Raw genomic sequence first — 24,203 nt, 5'->3', positions numbered from 1 at the left:
GACCCTTAAAAGGAAGTATGTGTGTACATGTGTACTTGTGTGCGTACAAGTGTGCGTTAGGGTTGCATATGTCTGTGCAGAGCAATAAAGTATTATCAAGGTCATATTCACTGTAACATGTATGAGTCACATATTTGTTAACTTGTTCCCCTTAAACTAAACCTAATTTGGCTACAAGTATGTTCCCACAACTCCAAACTGCTAACACGTCCATTGTAGCTGGTGAAGACAGGATGTCTGTCATGCACCATCAGTATGTCTACAGTCTTTTATAAGTAAGTGGGTACATTTCTCTGGGGACATCTAAACGATGCCCAGTTCTCTGCAGACAGACATCCGGAAATCCACCATTTTTCTCCAAAAAGACCTCAGTCCCACTAATGACTCTCTAGGAAACTGCAGTCAGCAGCAGAGGGATTTGAAGTGGAATACAGCAAACTTTTTCCAAATCCAGGCTGACGTGCTCTCAGACGTGCACATTCATTCCCACCCACTTTTGGCTTGTTACCCAGTTAATACAAAATTATGTGTAAATTTACACCTTCTTCATGTAAATTAATCTCTAAAATAATAGTTTAGCAGAGATTTTGGGATGTTCACTCTCTTGCCGATATCAATACCACTCTCATGTATGTGGGCTAAACATGAAGCTACAGCCAGGATGGTTAAAATACTGGTTGGTGGTCGGCTTAGTTTTTGCATGGATTAAAACATACAAGATATAATGTGTTAATTAGTGAGCTTTAGAGGTTCCTGTTCCCGGCCAATTTGTTACCTTTGAACAGAGTCAGTCAAGCTGTCTCCCCTTGCTTACAGTCTTTATGCTAAGATAAGCTAATCGGCTGCTTGCTAATGGCCTTTTCAGACCAAACTCAAATATCAATAAATAAATAAATATGAATACATTTGAACCCAACTATTCTTCATGTATGTCCATGTGCCACAAAAATAAACACTGCGATAAACACGACTCTCTTCAGTTCAGTTCAGTCATGAATGATGAAATCCAGTGCAATGAATTTCAGCACTTACACTTGTTACTATAACATACTTCCTTGGCGCCACCCATAGGAAATGCAACTGCAGCATTGTAGCTTTTCTACACAGTATTGCACACTTGGAATAACAAGCCCGTCTCCAGTGTGCAGAATTGAACAATCGTTGATTGTGTGATTAACTTTTCGGTGGAATGTATTGAACGCGAATATTCGTGTCATCCTTGGTGTAGTCTATATCGACAACGTTTCATTCACGGGATTATTTAGGTGCCGCAGGAAATTCCACCTGATGTCTTTCATTTCAGCCGTTCTAAACCCCGGTCAATTTATGAGGACTATGGTTAACTGCTCCTTACATCTCTGCAGGGTAAATCCAGACAGCTAGCTAGACTCCCGGAATGCTCTGTGGACTAGCCAGACCCTCCTCCGCAGCGCTGTGGAGGAAGGTCTGGCAATGCTAGACTATCCTTGGTGTAAAAGGTTTTGTCAGCGAATATTCCAGATTTTCTATTCTTTTTTGTTGTTACATCTCAGGTGTGACAAGGTCTTTAAGCTTAATATTTATCCTACAGACATGCGAGTTGCATCAATCCTCTCATCTAACTTTAATCATTGAAAGTGTATTTTCCAAAATGGCCAACAATTTCTTTACGACACAAAATGACACAGTAAAGAATAAACGCAGGCATGTCGTGAGCCACAGCATGGGGCTGCTTTTAGTCTGGCATCAAAGGTTTGTACTAAAAATCTTTTATGACAGAGGAACCGACTTCAACCTAACAATTGTTTTTGCTGATGGCTTGTTTGGCTTCTTGCACGCGAGTTCAGCCAGTCTTCCCTTGTTTTATCACTCTTCCCTTGCTGTGCTTACTTTTCCTCCATGCTTGTCTCCTCAGTGCCATCAGTACTGTTGATCTGTAGACAGTCTGTTGATGGGGCAATGCCACTCGCACTTTGTGGGCACATTAGGGCCCCACTGCTAATGTCTTTGACATAGTTATGAGTGCGCCTTACCTCATAAAGCCTGTGTGCAGCAGCGTGCAGTAGCTGTAACCCCCATCTGAGAGAGGCCCATTTGTCAGGCTGTGTTTATTGAAGCATTTTGCTGCTATGCATGCTGGTCAAGAAGGTCACGACTTCTATTTTCATGCTCTCTCATTAGAATGATTGACACCGTGAGGGGAGAAGCAAAAAACTATGGGTATGTTTTGCCATCTGTGGAGACACAGTATCTAATGCCCCTTGGGTTATCCCTCAGTCCAACAAGCCCACTTACAGAAATGCTGAACAAACTGTCAGTTTTGATTTGCCTTGATTTGATCTTACAGTTAATAATCACATTTCTACTAAATGGATGTCAGGGACAGCGGAGCTTTGGATCTCATGTAAAACTGTAGACAGACAGGAGATCAAATAGCTGTACTGTTGAGACTGTTGCACAAGATTCCCGGGGTTCAGCTGTGGTTTGGCATAAATCTCCTCCAGAGTCTCTGTCTGATAGACCATAACGGCTTCTCAGCCATCTGTGCTTAGTTAGTGAGCTAGATACCTTTTTAATGAACCCATCATTAAAACCTTAGAAGAAACTAAACGGCATTGGGCTGGTATTCCCTGCCTGTGGCCCACTGATGGTTCCTCTAAATACAACAATTCAAACAGAACTGTACTTCATTATACAGCTTCACTCTCCACACAAGCCGTGATAGTCCACTCCAAGGCAAAAAAAAAAAAAAAAAATCTATTTACCACATCAATGAGATGTCAGAATCAAGTCATAACCTGACAGAAAGAGCAGGGTGTGTTCACTTACACACTCTCAGAGCTGGATTCTTATAAACCTCTCATCATCACAAGGAGTCATGCTGCTCTTCTGACTTCCAGTTACTCTTGTGCGTGTTCCATTAAATGTCTCAAACTACACGGACATCTGAGAGGGAGCAGAAAAAGATCTGCTGCCATGCTGAAGGGACAGTGTTAAAGCCAAGTAGGAGACAATGACGTTTTAAGATTATTACTTTAAAAGTAATTTCAATGCAATAACGTTGTAATGTGTAAAAGAAATAACAGATTTTTTTTTAAAACAGTTTTTAATATTAAGTCTCCAATTACAAAAACATATGTGGTTGACTGACCGATCGATATTAGCATCCCCAGATGAATGCTGCTATGTGGCTAAAAATCCTGTTTTGGGAGATTAGAATGGGGATTTTTCACTAGCTTCTGGTATTTAATTGAATTAAACAATTAGCCGAGAAAGGAAAAAACAATTGATGGAATAATCGATAATTAAATAACCGGTTGTTTGAATCCCTAATTCAAATTTTGCAGAGATTTTTGTAAAAACAAAAACAGCTAAATATGAATAAAGCATGCTTGTACATCGCTGTTTTATTGGCAAGTTAGTACGAAGTTGAGTCTTACTTCTGGGGAGGAAGCTGTAGATATGTTGGGTGGTCTTGGTCTTAACGGACTGGTGCTCTCCCAGAGGACAGCTCTGGAACAGATGGCTGCCCGGCATCAACAAAAACCTTCCAGCTCTCTGCTCCACCCTGATGCCACTCAGGCCCTTTTGATGTAGTATCCCTGTATTCAGCAGTGTGGACAACAGAGCTGCACCAGATTGGGATGCATTAACAATCTATAACATTGACTGGCAGGGCTTCTTATGTGGCTGCAGGAAGTGCATCACTTATTGTTGAGCCTTTTTGTTGAAGCAGTTTTAGAGAAACAAGGACAGATAAGTTTACAGGTCAGTTTACCAAGAATGGACTGTTGAGGATGGAGGGAATCCATCAGTGGTTAAAAAGGCCATGTAGGGATAAATGAGCGGTGATGAGTTCTTATTTCTTATCCAGTGAAATATCTCTATATCTACTGCATGAATTGGCACAAAATGTGGCCTCCACATTCAGATACAGGTAGCTTTATTTATCCCCGAAGGGCAATTCAGTTTCTACAGTCCAGAGAAACATATAGCCTACACACATTCATACTGCCAGACATCAATGACAGAGAGAGCACAATAAAAAGGCACATGGGAAAGTGTAAGATCTAGAAGTATACAACAAGAAAAATATTTGAAATAAGAACTGAATAAAGATGATAAAGTATGATAAAGAGAGACAAAATAAAATAAAAATAAAAATCAATGAAGTGCTGAGTGAACTGCACATAGCCTACATAACAAATGACCATTCATGGTTTCAAGATGATGTATCCTAATGACATTAGTAATCCAGACTCTTCCTACAGAACGGCCAGTAGGTTGAACCCTTTTAAAAATCTTAATCAGCACAGCACTTTTACGTCAAACATATTCAATTCGATGTTAACAGAGCTCATATTTATGAAACAAACATTTGTTTCATGCCTTTTTAACCAGTCTTGAGATGAATGAAGTTCTCATGCCAGTATCACTTCCATGTTCAAGTCTATTTCTGCAAAAGTTGGATACCATGCCAAATACTGCTGCTGACAAGCCATGACAAAAGTTGGCAACACTATGACGAATTTCATAGCCAAACAATATTATATTACTCTACATGTAACAGCATTCATTTCTGTGACATTTCAATAAAGGCAATAAATATTTGTGCGGGAACAGAACATTAATTCATTGTGGAACAGGCTGGAGAAAATTTTTCAGGATTAGTGTGGCAGCGCAACACTCTCGCGGCCTCAAAGAACAAATCTTGGGAGACGTTGGACCACAGTGGACACGGCCACTGTTCCAAACATTAGCCTCGGAGAAGGAGAATTTGATTACTATGGTAAATAAGCCAATGAGACTCACATGTGTTTCTGAGACGCAGAGTTTGGTGGAATGTGGACAAACTACCTAATCTCTCTAGACTGTTGATGACAGACTGACAAGAAGAGCTGGCAGCAGGAGGACGGAAATACTGTATGGAGAGGCCATTTAAAGGGACATTACAACATGTACTCACATATTAAATAAGCACTTAGGAAAAAATTAGTCAGGGTTATTTTTTGGTTGGGAATTCCACAGCATCAGTTTTGAATTATGTATTTTGAAGTGGCTGAAGTGGAGCACAGGAAGTGCCAGGACCACCAGCACAAAGTATTTTCAATTCCAGGAGGACTTGGGATGAGAGCATGCCTTGGCTTTGTCTGATGCTGAGGGGGACAGGGGACTGATGGTATTGGTGGCAGGCCTTGGACAACAGGATGTCCTGTTTGGCTGCTCAGCATGGACATCCTACAGAGCTGAGACACATTCTACACCTCTGGTCTCGTTCCTTGTGAATCAGCAGAGTTGATCAGATCTGACACAATAGTAATTTGGCATTTCAACTTAATGAATGAATGAATTCCAAAAATGAAGGAACTGAGAGGAAATGTGGTAACGTTGCTGTGCAACTGAAGTGAGTCTCCATATCGCCATACCCATCTCTGCCTGTTCTACAGTAAACCACAAACACAATCCCACAACATAAAGCCTGTCTTCACTTCTCTAGGCAGCAACGCGTGTTATAACCATTTTAAAGTATTGGCTCTCTGAAAGCTGCAGTTATGTAAAACATTGCTCATTCTGCTGACTTACATTCTGCCATTAGTGGTGATGACTTGTTGACCATAAAACACTGGCACACAACACTGATTGAAACTCGAAGAAGGAGACGAAGGAAAAAAAAAATTCTACAACTTTCAGTGGAGGGAAATATAATTACACTGATACTAAAGCTATTGTGGGGTCACACTAATCCCTGAGTCTAGTCTCCAAACTACATTCTGTTACGAAAACACACGCGAGAAGTGACATGGGACATAAAGTAATACCATGCGCAAGACAGAATTTTTGAAAAGTTCCAAGTTGCTGGTGGCTGATTTGCAGCGATAAAACAAAGAAGAAGAAAAAAGGGCAAGAAAGGTTATGGGGTGTTGTCGTTGGCACACGTGTTCACAAAATAGTCTGTTTCCACATGTCTTTAATCTTTTTAGCCTGTTTTTTTTTCGAGGTGCAACAACAACTTTGGTAAAGTTCCTATTGTTGCAAGCGACCCCTCCCCCGGCTTTCCCATCAACCCAATTTTCTGCTCTCATAGGCCTTTAGCCCTAACCTGACTACGCCAGATGGATTGCTTCGCATTTGCTCGGCATATCCATCTGGGAACTTTCCGTTGGAGAACTTTTGGGAAGGGACGAAAATATTGGTTAGCTGATTGGATAAACCATCGGTCTGTCACCTATGTTGGTGATAGACGGGCCAAATCAACCAATCAGATCAACGAAGCTAATGAAAATACAACCACAAGCCCCTGCTGCTGCAGGCAAAGCATAGCTCGTTAGCTCAGCAAGCAAGCAACATGTCGGTAAAGGATATTTGCCGTTTGTGTAACGAGAATTAAGGAATAAAAGGCACCCTTTCAGGTTCCTGGTCCATATTCCAAAAGAAGGATCCAAGAGAAAAAAGCATTACAGAACAGAACAGAATTGGGGCTACCGCTGTCTGAAAATACTGGTTAGCTGATTGGATAAACCATCTGTCTATCACCACCTAAACCTTCCTCAAAACCAACGCTTATTGGCCAGGTCGTTTGGCGAATGGCTCCAAATTTTCTCTATCTCAAGATGCCAGACTGATCTGCGAGTGGAAAACTGGAGCTCGCGAGATCAGGACGGTCTCACGAGGCTACTTTAGCCCCCGACAGCTCCAGATACCTAGCCTGCTAGATATCTGGAATGTGTCTGCGAGGCATCAGCGAGCCTCTTGGCCTTTGTTTTTGAACAGTCTACACATCGCGCTTCAGCGCCAAACAAGCCCACATAAAGTTTAGCAATTTAAATTGTGTGTCCCTTTGGTTTACAATAAACAATACAGGGATGAGCCATCGTGCTGTTTAGTTTGTGTTCCACTTGGAAAATTTTGATTCATTCGAAGCGCAACTTGGAGTCACTAAGTCACATATGCACAGATGGGGCTAATCAACGGAGAATAACATCGGCATCCCGGTCATGGAAGGCTTGTGTCATGTGGAAGCGCCAACAGTTTTGTCGTCATTACTGAGAATTCCTCATGGGGGCGGCAGAAACTACGCACTATAGCTTTAATAGCCTTTGTGGAATTAAAGTGAAATCACTAAGTATTTAAAGTGTTTTGCCAGACGTTGCACCAATCAAATTACTGTACTAGTAAGTAATTACATTGTCAGTTGGTACCAAACATTTTCACCCACTGGTGGGGGTGCTATTTCTGTAATATATATTTTGTAATATTTCTGAAGTATATACTGATTTAATTGAATTTGAATTTCAGTTCAACTTTAATTTGTTTCTATTATGTGCCATATATTACCGGTTTTGTAAAGTTATATATTGTATTGTTGTTATCTGTCTACTCTGTATATATGACACTTGTCGAATGTCCGTCACGATAAGGGGATCCCTCCACTTTTGCTCTTCCTCTGGTTTTTCCGTTTATTTTCCCTTTAAGTTTTATTTTTGGAGGAGTTTGTCCCTTATGGATAGCAATGGTCTAAGGGCATCATATGTTGTACGGATTGTGAAGCCCTTTAAGGCAAATTTGTGGTTTTGGGCTATACTGTATAAATACAGTCAAATGTACTTGACATGACTCTACATTATACAGAGGGGTGACAATTTAAAAGGAAAACCTAGAATGGAATACATAAAACAATGCAGATGCTTCCTCTCACTCCGGTCATGTGGGCACACAGAGTGGTTTGATGAATAAGACAATAACGCAAATCTCTCAATTAGAGCTAAAAAGACTTGTAGAAACTTTACCAAGGAGCAGTGTAGGTGCTCTGAAGGCTTGTGGTTAAACCAACACATTACTAAGACATTTAATATTGTTTGTTTCCTTTATAGTCTACTAGTCTCCTGCCAGAGGAATAAACCAGACCAGAGTGACGCCCTCTTATCCCAAAGATTGGTAGGTCTGTGAGCTGAAGTGATCAATCAAAGCGTCACACACACACACACCAACAACATAAACCCTCCTTCCTGTACACAGACTATTGCACATGGAGATATTAAAATCTGGATTGCGTCCTCTAGCTTTCCCTCTCACATTTATTGGAAAGGTTTGGATGTTACTCGCCTTCTGTGCATTCATACAGATGTATCCCTTCCACACCAATCTACAATCTAAATCTGTGTTAAAATGTATTGCATGTACTCCAAATTTTTACTTTTTTAGAGTTATTGTTGGGCACAGCTGCTGCCCTCTTGTTCATGCCCCATCCAGGGTCAACGCTACAGCCCTTTAGCAAAAAAAATTCAAGCCCTCTTTGACGCAGATCCGTTTCCTTTCAAAGTGAGATTTTTATTGTTCCAAGGGAGCAGCCTCCAGAATCTCGCTCTCGCAGTCTTTTCCTGTTTCCTCTCAAAGAGGAAGTGCTGCTTTGCTTCAGTTTCCTCCCCCTCCCGCATCTTCTCTGGGACAAATCTGGAACACAGACTGCAAAACTTTGCTTGTGTCGGCCAAGTCTTGATTTCAAAGAATGAAAAGAGTTCCTTAAAAAGAAATACCCTCCCACTTTGGTCTCTCTTACACAAGCTTACACACACACACACACACACACACACACACACACACACACACACACACACACACACACACACACACACACACACACAAACAAGCCCACACTAATTTTGCATCCTATATTCTAATGCGCCCCCTCTGAGTGATCAGCCTTGATGGCATGTGGTCGACTCACCTGCGACCCCAAACGGAAGTGTTCCCATGGTGCCTCAGCACGTAGTCTATTTGTTATCGCAGAGAAAATACTTCTTTGTATGCAGGGAGGGTCAGATCATACATTTAGTTTTTATAGGCACTTAAATGAACACTGGCAGAAGACTTGAAGCTAAAAACTCTTCAGCAATTGAAAGAAAATGAATTTCTTCTACATAAATTTAAGGTAGAAGCAGTCCATGCTCAGTTCCATTTGAGTGGAGTGCTGGTTCATGCCCTCTGAAGCACATGCACGCACACACACACACACACACACACACACACACACACACACACACACACACACACACACACTCTCACACGCACACACCTTGAGTGTGTGCACAATTGCATGCAGATTTAACTGTGTAAATATGTGGTCCGGTGCTGCACATGCTTAGAATGACAAATAAGTCCTGGTTGTCAGACTGATCTCAGTCAAGCTCATCTTCAAGGTAGAGGAGGAGCAGCCTGTCTGTCTTAATACATGATGTCATCTATTGTATCACTACCGAAAGGCTTACATTAGCTACTCCATCGAAAGCCAGGCACGACCCCATCCGAACAGACTCCAAAACCCTTACAAGAGGTCATTTGATAGTTCAAATGTAGTACCAAGTTCTTGCACCCGAGAAATTCTAATGGACAGGCGCATCAGATCATAAACTCCTGCAAAAAAACCTAGCACACTGTGACAGTCTGAGGACCAAATCGTGAATGAAGTGAGCAGGAATTCTGGGTTACTTTACTGCTGAATTACTAAAATGTTTCAATTCTGTAAAGTCTTCATCGGGCCAAGGAATTCGGTGAGGACAATACATTTCAAATTTGAGGTTGAAAGTACAGTTGAGAACCCCCAAGGTTCATTTAGCAGCTGTTCTGTTCTCCACAACAGTATTAAATGGACCTTGTTCTAAGATTGTATTTTTCAATCCCCAAAATGCTTTTGATGATAAAAACTGGATTCTCTTTTTTTTGACGATGAAGAAGAAGTATTCTAACCACATTAAGAAATAAATAGATTAAATCCGTCACAGGCTCATTTCAGGATCAACACACAATTTAAAGCTTGAGCACGTGTTTTACAAGTCACCAATCTGCCTCATATAGGCTACACATTACTATAGCGTGAATGAGTGACAAATACAGATTCACCATTCCTCCCATTGAGCTACAACATAAGCACACAAGCAGAAAGAGGAAAACGAAACTTCTTTCTTATCGTTTTTCTTTAACAAGCTGCAATTTGACAGATTTGATCTCACAGTGACCCAACCACTGTAAACATGTTCGAGCCTATATGAGCTCCCTTTGTGCCATCAGCTTACATTTGAAATAGCAGTTAAGTTGGGTGGCGTTATATCAACCTAAGTGTAACGTTCGGTACAAAATAACCTCCCAGTACTGATGATTCCTGTGTTTTTCCTCTGGACTGCAAAGGCAGCAGAAGGCCATGAGGTGAGAAGGCCTACTTTCAAGATGCCTGCACCACAATGGGAACACAAAAATGCTTCAAAATCAGATCCGCGAAGCGGTTTGAGCAGGATGGAGAGTGTTTGTGCAGGAGAGGGGTTTTATCAGCGCCAAACACACACAGGAATTCCGGTTTGGGATTGTCCATCCAATTCCTGCGTTCCACAGGAAACTCTGCATAAAAAGCAACTGAAAAACGCCCGAAGACATTTCATTTGTGGCCGGTCGCCTCACAGGGAGCACCTCGAATTAACCGCGAGGTTTTTTATTGAAAAAACCACCGAGACGAGCTTTAAAAGAAACCGGCAGCATGGAAGAGTCCTGTAATACATTGGTGCGGCGGCTCGTGCCCACGGCCGCCGCTCAGCCAGCGCGCGCACACGCACCTGATGACCCCCTACTGCGAAGGTAAGGTTGTGTAGCTAGGCCCGTGGTCCTGTACAACTGTGACTTTACTTTTTTTTCGTATTTGCTCTCAATAATAATCTCAATAACAAATGCAGACATAGGCTACAGTTAAGCAACAAGCTAAGCAAGTATAACTTGCATAGGCCTACATGCAAGAGCTGGACAACAATCTTCATAGCTATACGGGTCGGATTGTTTCTGTAGCTACTGCAGGGTACAGGTCGTGCAGAGTAATAGGCTAACTAATGCATGAATAACAGAGTTGGTTTTATGTGCATGCTATTGCACAGTGTCTGTCTGACTATACAGTGGAGCAGTAAAATGTTTCACAGTGCCTGTCATTTTGGGGATATGGGACTTTTTCTTCTTAGGAAATCATGCCCATTAGTGACTTCAGAATCAGAATCAGCTTTATTGGCCAGGTTTGCGTAAACAAACAAGGAATTTGGCTCCGGTTAATCTTTGCTCTCAAAGTACAGCACTCACTTAACATATAAGAATAAAAACAGAAAGGACAGTGAGAATATAAAAAAATAAAATACTGTTAAGTATACAGAATAACAATACAATAGAATTTAGAAATTTACAAAAAATATACAATAACAATTGAAGAGAGGGAAGGAATAGTGCAATACCAGTATAGTCTAAGATTTAAGATTTAAATATAGTGCAAGGCAGTTCAGTGCCATGCTGTACCTCTAAAAATTGTACTGTACCTCCAAAGGTCCATGGCCCGTGATGATTTCTTAAAAGGAAACAATGGCCATGTAGAATAGGCTGTATCAGTAGTCTAGAGCATGACATAAATACAGTAATACTTATTTTTCTTCTTCTTTTTGGCTTAATATTATCTTTATTCATTATTATAGGCTAGTCAAATATTAAACACATTGACTTCACCTAGCTTCAGTGGAAAGGGATCTGCATACTAGTGTTGGCAGAATTTATTAAAAGAAAAAACACAATTAAAGCTCGTAATTGCTATTATTTCTAATTAAAATGTGGCTGAAGTGGGGTTTTTGCACACACAGGAAGGTTTTAAATATCATAATTTTTAATTATTAACCTAATTTATTTAGAAATTATTCATTTGCAAAAGACACTAGGTTGAATGATTTGGGATTTACTAAGACTAGAAAACCTGATCCCAATCAACATTTTGTTTTTCTTTATAACTTCCTTAGGCCAACTGGCTCCCGTTTTCTTCAGTTCTCCTTTGACACTGAATTAAAGGATAATTTCACAATAAAAAAAAAAATCAGTTTTATAACAAAAGTCAGGTGCACATGAACATTGAAACTGGTTGTGCTTGCTGTAATCATTTCTCTTGTCCACACATGCCATTATGAGATCTGTTCGTAATGCGCACAAGTGATTGGCGACAACATCCACAGTCCTTACTTATTCCTTATTAAGTTTATCTAAAGCTAATATGATGCTTCAGCAGTCTGAGTTAGCCAAATCAAGAGGATATATTCCAAAATTGCAGTCTTTTTAGTACAAAATTCCCGCTTTATGTTACAATGCTTTCCCTTAAACGTATCAAGGAAACACTGTCTTATGTAATAAGTGGGAGTTCCATACTAAAAAGACAAAAAACTTCCTGGGAAATACCCACAACTTGACAAACTCAGACTGCTGAAACCTCAGATTTTGTCCCCCATCACTCCCATTGGAAGCATGTTAGGAAGAGATGGCCACCAGGGATAATGATGGCAGCACCCAAAATCATTTTCTATGCTGATATGAGTAGCCTACCTGAATATTGTTGCAAGACCCTTTAATTATACCAGCTGCCGTCATAAAACACTTCATGCTGCAGGGTCTCGCTACCCGCCAGTTACACACTAAACAGCTTGGGAGAAGTGTATCAGTAGTGTTAAGAATGAAAAAGTTCAATAAAGTTTTCACAACTTTATGGAAAAAATACATTCAAATATAGATAAACATTTCAGACACCTACTCAAAATTATTATCCAGAGAACCAATAATATGACTTTCAAAAAGTAAAAAAAAATAGTATTAATAACAAAAACAAATTATGAAGAGGGGGATGATTAAACAATATAAATAATACAATATAGAGACAAAACAAAATACCATATTCCCCTAAAAGATCATTACTCTTTTTAGTGTCTTAATAAGTTTGAGAGACTTATTATATTCCTTAAATTCACATAAAAAGCAGTGAAACTGGGAGTAACATTTGTTGTTTTGCACTCATGCAAGTGCAATTTGCCAGATAAAAACACATGTTAAGTTTATGAAAAAGTCTATGTAGTCCCATATTAACCCGTGCAGTGACGTCACACACGGGTCCCCGCAGTGCAGGCAGTCTGAGCGCCGGGACACCCAGCTAGAGGAGTGGGAGGAGGCGCTACCATCACCCCCCATGCTCCCTGACAGTCTGAGCTGCAGGAGAAACCTCACTAGTATGCCGAGTTCCATCACTGGACTTTTTTAACAACTCACTAGCGGAATATAGGCCTAACCGGACTACATTTGTTCAAGCCGCGGGCGTTTCTCCACTTTCTGCAGTTTAGGACTGTGTCTTTTTGTGGTGGATTATTTTTATTTATTAGGAAAGCTGATTGTACATCTGCACGGTTTGTGATTATTTTTGTATCCATGCATGCGCCCTTGATATTGGCTGGCTGGCTTGAGCACCTCCGCTTGTTGTTCGTTGTTGGTTTTCCGTGCGTTTATTTCCTAATAAGTGGCGTCATTCGTTTAAATGCGTGAGCGTGCGACTCTGCGTGCGTGTATCTGAGAGTTAACCGAGATGGTGCTCTGAGTGAAGGATGTAGCTCTTCAGTCAGTGATCCGCGGATCTGTACGGTGCTGTGAAACAGCGCCCTCTCGTGGCGAATGTAAGAAAGGCGTCTGGTCCAGTTTACTCGTTTAATGTGTCAGCCAGCAGGCCAGAACTTATTACGTTTTGAAAATAACATGATGCAGATATTATGCAACCTATTCCAGGCATTATTTGTATATTAATGAATGGTATTGTATTCAAAGGGCAGCTTTTTGCAAATCCAAAATGAGCTCTATTCTGAATAATTTAATGTTTAATGCAAGTCTTGCATCCATAGTTTAGCTATCTACCATTTCATTTATGCAGAGTGGGTTGCATATTCTTTGTGTAGAATGTCGGTAATGTACTTTATGCATCCCAGAAAAAGAAAAAATTAATAAAAAAAAATATATATTAATAGCCTCCCATAACATCTTAACAAGCTATTATCCAAATCCAGTCATATCTTCTATACCACACCCAAGTAGTAAAAACTTTTTGGACAAGCGTTACTTTTCAGCACCTTCCTCATCGGCAATGTAATGATGCTTTAATGCCCCGCGTGTGCACATGTTGTCTTCAAAGTGCCCCCCCCCCCGCGTGGTTAAAGTCAGACTCGCTGCTCTGATTTGTGAATGAACACAGGCTTTTAGATGTGCGTGTCCTGTCTCTGGGCGTGAAGCCAGTGGGGGATCAGAGAGACATGCAAGCTGTCAACCGAGTCTTAGCATCATCGTCGTCGTCCCGTCCCCCCCGTCCCCCCCGTCCCCCCGTCCCCCACCCCACCTCCCAGGATAACTGAAGACTCCTGCAGGATACGGTCCCGTAACCTACGATCTCAGCTGGCTGGCTTCAAAGCCCTGTTAGAGATTTCCCATGGGTTTAGTATCTGGTCTGTTAAAAAAAAAAACATGCCTGTAGAATAAGATCGTAGCAGGAAGGAACAGGTCCAAGCTGACTGTCATGCACTCTGGAACTGCTTCACCATTCTTTAATCCTGTACAGTATGTAATAATCCAAAAATGGTGTGAAGGGATGAGTGAACATTTCTGTGAAGGGAGAATTCTTAGTCCCTTTGCTCTGGGTTTTGTGTTATAGTCTCACGAGTCCGTGCAGGTGCAGGTCGGCGAGAGTTCAACCTACTTTGTCCACAAGAACTCAGGACTGTATATATATACAGTACATAGTGTAATGTATAGATGTCTGCTTTTGAGGCTGTCTGTGTGCTAGCAAAAAGCGATTTACTGTTGGAGTCCCTAACCCTTCACTTTGAAGCACAAACATCACATAGGTTGAGTCTTTACTGCTTGTCATAAAAGAACGTTTGAGACGTACTACTCGACTGCACTCTGTTTTATGATCTCTAAAATCACTCCGCGCTGGGAAAAGCACTCAGTCTATGAGAAAAAAATGAATAGTCAGGAATGTTAAAAATAAACATTTGATGATGTAAAGCGTTTGAAAATAGTAATGCAACAAAAAGGAATGAAACGAAATGATACCGAAGCACAGACTTTTAAGAAAACGAACATTATTTATTTGTTGGCTGACATTTCATTCAAGTGAAAATGACAACTTATCAGACAAAGTGCTGATTTTAATACATTAAAACGATGTCCGATGTCCTCGCTTTGCAGTTAGCTGGAGTCATCCTGGAGGAAAACGTACACGTTCAGCGTGAGGAGACTTTGGCTGCGACCCGCAGACCCCTCCCTCCCTCCCTCTTCATCCTCCTCTCTTCCTCCCTCCCTCCGACTGGCACAGAGAAGAGTGTGAGAGACCGAGCGAGGGAACGTGGGAAAGAGGGAAGACAATGTACCCAACGCTGCTTCTCTTCTCCTTCCTCTTCATCCTCCATGTGATGGGCACTCCACAGTTCTTCGCTCACCACGGGTAACGGCTCACTTAATACTCTTCCTGTGTTTATTATGGCCTGTCAGTGTGGTCCTTATAGCTACATATGTCCACTTCAGCTGTCATTCAGACCTGTTTGTTTGAGTGGCATTCTCACCCTCTGGGAATGTATACAAATTGGTCGAATGACATTTAAATTTAAATTTTACATTTAAGGGTGCACTCTCTCAGGGACCAAAGCTCCGCCCTTATGGCCCAGACTATAAGACGCACGGCACTCTGGGGGAGTCTGCAGGCTCATCTTGTCATTTTCAGTTGATTTGCAAAAAAGACCAAAATAAACCAAACGCCGAATGAAAGGGTCAAGTGGAGCCAAAGAGGTCAGAGATCAACTCTTAGCTCTGACACATTCAGGAGTGATTACACGGGTCAGTCAGGAGCAGTTAGGCTGTACGCCAACTTGTGGTGACAAACAGAAACCTTGAGGCTCCGAATGTGGAATTTCTTTTATTTTTTTAAGCTTTCTAAATCAGACGGGAGCCACTTGGAGCCCAAATATCTCTGTGGAAAAGACTTCTATGTCTTTCATCTAAAACCAGCTCAGATGCTCTTTAAAGCCAATAAGCTCCATTTCAAGTTTTTAATGTTGGATCTCATTTCTCCCTTTCGCAGGAGGAGGGTGTGTGGCCGAGAGCTCCGTCACAGCGTTGCCACGGCAACCGAGTCATACGTCCAGCCGGTGCACAAGCCCTTCATCACCCTGTGTCAGGGGCATCGCCTCTGCAGCACGTACAAGTGAGACTCCGTCTGGCGGCACGACACACACACACTCCTCAACAAATAACAACACAATCAGATGTCTTCAGCTTTTGTTTGCGGCGAACACCAGCTGAGCCCCCCCCCCAGTCCAGCCTGTACACCAGGACTCGGGTCAGAGCCAGTGTCAAAACAGCATTGTAATCAAGCCATCACAAGATTTACTTTATTTCGTAAATGGGTAAACAATGCTTGACATGTTTGGGAAGGGAAAAGGTTAGAAGTGCAGTCATAAATAGAGCTAGAGTTCTCCCCTCCCCCCCACACACACACACAAATACATGTTTTACACAGAACTGGGTCATGGTGGCACATATTTGGGGGGGAATCTAAATATCGAGTACTTTGTGTAACTACGGGAAATGAAGCGCCTGCCCCAGATAGACCGCGGCCGTGTTTATTTTGGACTACGTCTCCCTCCATACTTACGCGCTCTCAATCTCTCCAGCTCTGATGCTTTCTAGTCGCGCCCTTACATACCCTCCATTTTAATCTTTTATTTTTTTTAACTCTTTCCTCACCAACAAATTTCATTTTAGGATTTATTTTTATTCATTTTTTGCTCATTATGTGGGCAGGCCTCAGCCAATTACAGGCCTTCTAGTCCTGTAAGTAAATCCTTACTTAAATGGTTTAATCCTCTCTCGTTGTTTGTTTTAGTTCTTTAGCTTTTGCCTCAGTTTATCACCTGGTATCTCTCCTTGCGAAACCGACCATGCCAGAGTCTCACAATTTCGACTTTGCATCTCTTCTCCTGCCCCCCCCCCCCAGCTCCCTCCCTCCATCCCTGTCTCATCTCTGACACACTCTTGGAAGTCAGTGGTCCGTGGTTTCTGTATCCAACCAAATTCCCATTCCCTCATCAGCGTTCTTTCGGTCTGACAGAACACGAAAAGAGACTAGACCGGCTCAAACATACACATGAGGGCGATGACAGCATTATGAATAACCAGGAATCCCTAACCGTGGGTGTCCGCCTTTTGTCTCCACAGGACTGTCTACTCAGTGGCGTACCGGCAGGTGAGCAGAGCAGCACCTCCTTCGCATTTCCACTCAGAGTGCTGCCCGGGCTGGCGGAGATTTCACTCTCACAACTGCAATCAAGGTAACCTGGAGGGACGTGTGATGGGTTAATGTGTAGATTCGTACCTGTACCACCTGCATCTGCTGACTGAAAAAAGCTTTTAAAATGTTAAAGTGCTCATATTATGCTCCTTTTCAGGTTCATAACTGTATTTAGAGGTTATATCAGCGTAGGTTTACATGGTTTAATTTTCAAAAAACACCATATTTTTGTTGTACTGCACATTGCGGCAGCTCCTCTTTTCACCCTGTGTGTTGAGCTCTCTGTTTTAGCTACAGAGTGAGGCATCTCACTTCTGTTCCATCTTTGTTGGGAGTCGCACATGCGCAGTAGCTAGGTAAGGACTACTAGCCAGTCAGTTGCAGAGTATGAGGGCGTGTGACGCTAGCAGCTAGACGAGCATTATAACGTGTGTTACAAAGTGATGCACGTTTGTCTCTGAAGTAAAGGCTGGACTACAATAGAGCTGTTTGTTTGTGAACAGTGTTTTCTGTAAGTCCCTTTGGGGTGGACTTTGGGCTTTTTCACTTTGTAAACCTATAACGAGCACAAAAAAGATATATAACACAATAAAGTAAAGGGAAAAATCCCAAAAGCATAATATGAGCACTTTAAAGGAAACAAAATGCATATTCACTTTCTCGCTGAGAGTAACAAAAACGCTCCTCCTTGTGTGTTTCATTATAAAGCTACAACCAGGAGACAGTTGGCTTAGCTTAGCATAAAGACTGAAAGCGGGGGGAAACAGCTAGCCTAGCAATATCTAATGATAAAAGAAAGATTGTTTTTAAAAGGCAGTAAGAAAACCAAAAGTGTAAGAACAAGACAAGTCGTGGTTTCATGGGTTGCTACTGTATGTGCTGGACTATTTCTTGGCCGGATGCAACCGTGCAACCATGCAACCACAACACAAAGTCACTGCCAAGAAATAGTCCAGCACTCCCCATAAAACAACAAGTTTCTGTGTTTACACTTTAGTTTTTGTAGGGCTTAAACAAATAGAAATATAACATGGACATTTAGGGTTGCTGGTAGGCTGATTTTGGACAGCCAGCCTAGCTGTGTCCCCCTGCCTCCAGTCTCTGTGCTATACTAAGCTAACCGTCATCTGACTATAGCTTCATATTTAGCATACACACATAAGAGTGCTTTCGATATTCTCATCTAACTCTTGTCAAAAAAAAGCAAATGTGGCATATAGCGTATTTCCCAAAATGCTGAATCATTCCTTTAAATGTCTCTTACAGCTGTGTGTGGACAACCCTGTGTGAATGGAGGTACCTGCTTGAGACCCAACCAGTGTGCTTGTCTGCTAGGCTGGACGGGGCACCAATGCCAAACAGGTAAACACACACACACACTCACACACTAACCTGCACAATCACACTAGTCTCTGTGGGCATATTCACACACATACCCCTTTCTTTGTTTCCTGTCAGATGTGGATGAGTGTAGCGAGCGGCAGCCATGCGCCCAGGAGTGCGTGAACACAGCTGGCAGCTATCGATGTTCGTGCAGAGACGGCTTCAGGCTTACAGGAGATGGCCGTTCCTGTCAAAGCCTTCCTCCTCCTCCTCCTCCACCTACTCCTCCTCCCACCCAGGCAACAGTGGGTGGTCACATTGATGCGGGTAAATGAGCAGCATAGGAGAGTGTGCGTGCGCCTTATAGTATCATTTTGTGTTTTCTTGCAGCAGCAAAGTGTGTGGAGCACAGAAGAACAGAAACATAGCCAGCTTCGCGGTCCATTATTACTTTTGGTACGCGCTATGCCACTCTCAACTCGTACCGTGAGTAATAATGCACTGCGACTGGTGCCGACGCCAGACAGATGTCCTGTGGTCTGGCCCCGTGCGGTGAGAATGGGACCGGTTGGTCTTTGAAAATGACTCGGTTGACTCCTAGGAGTCCTGCGAGTAAAGCAAACATCTGACTCTAATAGAGCTCCCATGCTAATACAGACATATTTTTATCCCGCACACTCCATTTAAGTCCCTTAAAAATGTTGCAATGTTGTCTCTTACCATGAAAAAGTCGATTTTCGTTCGTGTGTGCTTCCTGTATCTTAGCAACAAAATAATAACCCCCCCCCCCTTCCATTTCTACCAATGTAGTAGTTGACCCCAGGACATTCCTTTCTGTTTTGTGTCAGCGTTATTGCTTTTTTCAGGGAATTTGTGCAACATGAAACCTTAAAGAAGACTTACCTTTTCCAGATTTCTCCCACATCTTCCTGTCTTTGGGGCTTTTTGTGAGTCACCAACTTGTAAATCTAAAGGGGATACTGTCTCATGTGCTTATCAGACAATGAAATATCTCTCATGTACGTAAATGTGAGATTGCCAATTTTTCTCGGGCTCCGCTCCAAACTCCCAAACTATTTATCAGTGTTCCTGTAGAAAAGAAAGCCACAAAATATGGAACTGCTCAGCTAAAATAAGACGGTTCACTCCCACGACTCCACGCGAGAGTCCTGCTAGTATTGCACAGTCAGCAAAGAGACTTCAGAAACTCATGAACAAATGGGGGGGGTTGTGAGAAGTCAAAATATGACAAATCTTTCTACTTTGTGAAAGCGACGGATGGGTTATTTGTGGGAGCGTGTTCAGTTTTCCCGCTCAAGCTCTCGGATGCAAAAATGCAAGGCCAGCAAAGATTTAGTTTTACTTGAGAGATGTTTTACTTGAGACTGCATTCCATTATCTGCTCGTATGCACACGTCGGAGGGATGTTGATGGAGATCACGAAACATAAACCCAGGTTTAAATGCTCAAAAGTTCCACCATCGCTCGGACTCTTCCAAGCTGCTGTGGAGGAGTGTTGGACCACGTTTGTGTCTCTCCATCTTCCCTTTTTTTTTTTCTTTTTTTCCTCCCCTCCCGTCTTTCTTTCTCACTGTGCTCTTGGCCAACACTTGTATTCTCATTCCAGCTCTGTCAACCCTGTCTGCTGGGGGTCATCGCCAGCTCCCCACCTTTTTTTTCCTCCTCCTCCACCTCACCCTGTTTCTGAACTCATTCTTGTCTCAGTAATGGACCACATCTGGGAGAGATTGAGCCGCTCGAGCTCTGTCTGCCAAAGCGCAGCCAGAAAGCAGGGGTCCCCTTACTTTGCATCCCGATCTGGGTCCCGCGTGCTCCAGGGACATTCCCCTTTTTGGATTGAGCCGGGCAGACACTTCCCCGTAACCGATGCACGTTCACAGGAGGGATGAATGAGCGCTCGTCAATTTCTGGTGACCTCTCTTTCAGCTTGTGTATCTGGTTTTTTTTTTTTTGGGCCGTTCCCATATCCATGATTCCCTCCTGTGCTCTAAAATCCCCCGGCCTCCCTGCAGCTCTGCAGCCCTCTTCCTGGTTTGTAGTTCAGAGACGTTGCAGTGGCCATGAATCATTCAAGGAGAGGGATTGATGAGGGCAGGATGCTCGAAGGAATCGTCTGAGATATAAGCTTTAGATCTGTGAGAGAGAGGATTAAACACGCTTTGGTCCCGCCTTAGATCCACGCCCCTTAACCTTCTCTCCTGCCCCATCTCGCTCATTTTCCTCATTAACAAAGCGGCAGTCACCGTCCTCCTGATGTACATTGTCTGTGTTTGTATGGTTTCTGCAGGTGGAGGTTTCAGCCAGGGGGAGAATGTGACGGAGGAGGTACAGAGCCTGAAGAACAGAGTAGAGCTCCTGGAAAAGGTACACCAGAAAACACATGTTCAAACACCAACAAATACAAGCCTCCCAGCCCTGCTCACCAGGAACACCTCTGGTCTTTGTATGATATAAAGTCCTAGCTGCTATTTAATCCCCGAACAAAAGATTCTTTGAAATGCCAGACCTACACAATGGCTTTTAAGATGTGTAATGTTTTTTCTTTTTAGAATCCCACCTCTGTTTAGTGAAAAGCAGAAAGAGTAAATGAAGATTAGCAGTTAAAGTTTACTGTAATTATGCTATTATTCTTTTTACTAGGTGAGTAATAGTCCTTTTCTGGAGGAATTTCTTTTTTGTTCACCTCAGTTTTCCTCCGTTTTCGCCCTCTGTGCAGAAGCTACAGTTGGTGTTGGCCCCCTTCTTCCCGCTGTCGCTGGACGAGGGCTGGTCGGACAAAACCACCTTACTGTCCCACTCCTTCCAGCAGCTAGACCGCATCGACTCCCTTAGTGAGCAGATTGGCTTTCTGGAGGAGCGAATCGGCACATGTGAGTCACCTTTTGATTGTTCATAGTTGAAGGCACTTAAAGGAGGGGGAAGGGGGGAGGAGGGGGGGACAACAACATTTAGTCTAACACCACTGGAATTTTGCGTCCCAGGAAAGCAGGAAGTATTTTTTATTTTTTTTTTACTTCAAAAAGACCACGCAAAAGTCCAAAAGTAACAATTGTTCATAATGTAATCAAATAAAATTTATTAATAAAAATCTAATAATATAATAAAATCTTGTGCCTGTAACGCAATAACCTTTTTGGCTGAGTAAGTTCGCTGATACAATCAAGGCAGAACGAACAATAAGTCAAACGATACATTTGCTCTTAAATCATAACCTAATTGAAGATTAGATAACAAGACTACAAGTCTACAGCCGCGCTAGCAGCTCTGTGAGGCTGTATTTTAACCACAGCGGTGGTGCTTTGAGCTGAATGCTAACGTCAGCATGTGCCACAAATATCCTCCTGGTGGTGCTAGAAGAAAATGTCAGGCAATCACCAATGTTGGTAGCATTCATCATCTGGGAACCATGAATGTCAAAAATGGCCCAACATGTTATAGAAATCCATCCAATAGTTGCAAAGTTTCAACTCATTTCAGTCCACCCAATGGACCGACATTGCCATCCCTACAGTCACGAGCTCTTTAATGCTGCAGTGCAACATGCACATGAGACATTTTACATTTTAATTAAAAAAAAAGTGCAATATATTAACATTTTATGATTATTTGCTTTAATTACCTCTGTCAACAAACTTTCATCTCCCTGTGAAGGTGCTGACTGGAGCACAAACCCACAGTCTCGTGCACATGCCCAGTTGTGGCCACAGAGAGATCGTTAGTGACTGAGGGCGTGGCCTTTTAATTGACACGACGTCCAGTGCTAGTCCTAGTTTCTGTCGCCCCCATGAGGAACTCTAAGTAAAGACAACAAAACTGTCGGCGCGTCCACATGACACAAGCCTCCCCCCTCCCCCCCCTCCTCCTCCACGCAGTTGCTAGTAGCCAAGGAGGACACGGAGGATTTAAAAAAAGAAATTACTGACTCTTCAGAAGAGGTCATTATCTTCACTTGTTACCGGGCGACACAATCTTCTGAACATAGCCATACTGACAAATACAGAGAGATTTGTGTGGTGTGGAGCTGATTAGTCTTAATTAGCTTTGTAGCAACTCATTTGGCGATGGCTTGAATGTAACGGACTTTCATTAACAACAGTGACTGCTTGTTCCAGTGAAAATGACGAATAATACGCAGCATGTACAGTGTAAAGAACAGTAAAGATGTCTATCAAACCAAGCTTGTGTTTACCATTTTATTATTCAGGTCTATAAAATCAGGTTACAATTTTAAAGCACATCAATCACATCAATGTAATTATACCTGTGTAAACTTTATTTTTTTTTATTTAATGGCAAATAGCCAATACATTGTAGTAACTATTTCCTCTCATCTACCCTGTAGGTTCTTGCCAGGAGAATTAGCCACCGGACATTACCCCACAACATTTCCAGACATCTCCCATTAAGTTAATAATGACACAAACCTGCCATAGACTGGACGCACCAAGATGGCCGTTGTTTGTAAGAAAGTGGACGGCGGAAAGCAGAAACTGCCTCGGTGACGCAATCGACGCACAAATCATCATCTGTGATTTTAACTATTTCTCAACAGCTTCATTTACTTTTCATGTTTAATCACTGTCAAATATCTCGATTTTGTAACAACAACCTGTGGCAGGGTCAGTTTCAGCATGACATCATCCCTGTAACATCTGAATCGAACCTCCTGAGGGTCAAGGGTCAAATCGGCCACTTTGTTTCTGTGTTTGTTTTGCATCAGTGCAGCTGTGGGACATCTGTATTTATCTATTTAAATTATGATTACGTCTAGTTATTTCTCAGTGCTCCAATAGACATTTTTTACCTAGTTTTGTAACATTTTGTAATAAAAAAAATCTTAATCAAAAACACCATGTGTGCTCACTTATATAAAAGGATTACTGAATAATGTAATGCAAATATACGGTCCTGTATACACTGCAGATTTAAGATTGGACAAACTGTTTTAAGCTAACGTAACACTGGCTTTCTCTTGCTGGCCTCTCCTATATATGTATTTTATTTAGTGGTGAAGCAAGGTATTCAGATCCTTTACTTAAGTAAAAGTATCAATACTGCATTGTGAAAATACTAAATTATTAGTAAAAGCCCTGCATTTTAAATTTTTGAAGTGCTCATATTATGCTCATTTTCAGGTTCATAATTGTAGTTAGAGGTTATATCAGAATAGGTTAACATGGTTTAATTTAAAACAACAAAAAACACCATATTTTTGTTGTACTGCACATTGCTGCAGCTCCACTTTTCACCCTGTGTGTTGAGCTCTCTGTTTTAGCTACAGAGTGAGGCATCACACTTCTGTTCAATCTTTGTTGGGAGTCGCACATACACAGTAGTTAGGTAAGGACTACTAGCCAGTCAGAAGCAGAGGATGAGGGCGTGCCATGCTAGCAGCTAGGCGAGCCTTATAACGTGTGTTACAAAGTGACGCACGTTTGTCTCTGAAGTAAAGGCTGGACTACAATAGAGCTGTTTGGAGCAGTTGGTGAACAGTGTTTTCTGTTGGAGATGGTACGTGCCTTTGGGGGGACTTTGGGCTTTTTCACTTTGTAAACCTATAACATGCACAAAAAAGATAAATAATAAAGGAAAGGGAAAAATCCAAAAAGCATAATATGAGCAGTTTAATAAAGTAAGTCCTTAGTCCAAAATACTCATTATGCAGAGCAGCCCTTTTCTGAGTGTATATAATGTATTACATTTTACTACTTTATGTGATAGTCAGTGT

The 24,203-nt window shown here is 42.1% G+C and overlaps 1 protein-coding gene across 1 annotated transcript; it reads left to right on the top strand.

Moving 5' to 3' along the window:
- The first annotated feature begins 10,396 nt into the window (after positions 1–10,396).
- Positions 10,397–23,325, top strand: egfl7 (EGF-like-domain, multiple 7). Its single transcript, XM_039779779.1, has 9 exons — positions 10,397–10,602; positions 15,034–15,289; positions 15,923–16,045; positions 17,059–17,171; positions 18,398–18,493; positions 18,590–18,781; positions 20,763–20,839; positions 21,192–21,345; positions 22,818–23,325. Exons 2-9 carry the CDS (start codon positions 15,210–15,212, stop codon positions 22,835–22,837), a joined length of 855 nt encoding a protein of 284 aa, XP_039635713.1. The 5' UTR covers positions 10,397–10,602; positions 15,034–15,209; the 3' UTR covers positions 22,838–23,325.
- Positions 23,326–24,203: the final 878 nt, after the last annotated feature.

Source organism: Perca fluviatilis, chromosome 17 (assembly GCF_010015445.1).
Source record: "Perca fluviatilis chromosome 17, GENO_Pfluv_1.0, whole genome shotgun sequence".
Lineage (NCBI taxonomy): Eukaryota > Metazoa > Chordata > Actinopteri > Perciformes > Percidae > Perca > Perca fluviatilis.
The sequence above is the reverse complement of the archived record's forward strand: the minus strand, read 5'-3'. Positions and strand labels throughout refer to the sequence as shown.

Coding starts and splice junctions, on each gene's coding strand:
- egfl7 (XM_039779779.1), top strand. CDS start 15,210: ATGTACCCAACGCTGCTTCTCTTCTCCTTCCTCTTCATCCTCCATGTG. Junction 18,782..20,762: donor GGGTGGTCACATTGATGCGG/GTAAATGAGCAG, acceptor TGGTTTCTGCAG/GTGGAGGTTTCAGCCAGGGG. Junction 20,840..21,191: donor GAGTAGAGCTCCTGGAAAAG/GTACACCAGAAA, acceptor CCCTCTGTGCAG/AAGCTACAGTTGGTGTTGGC.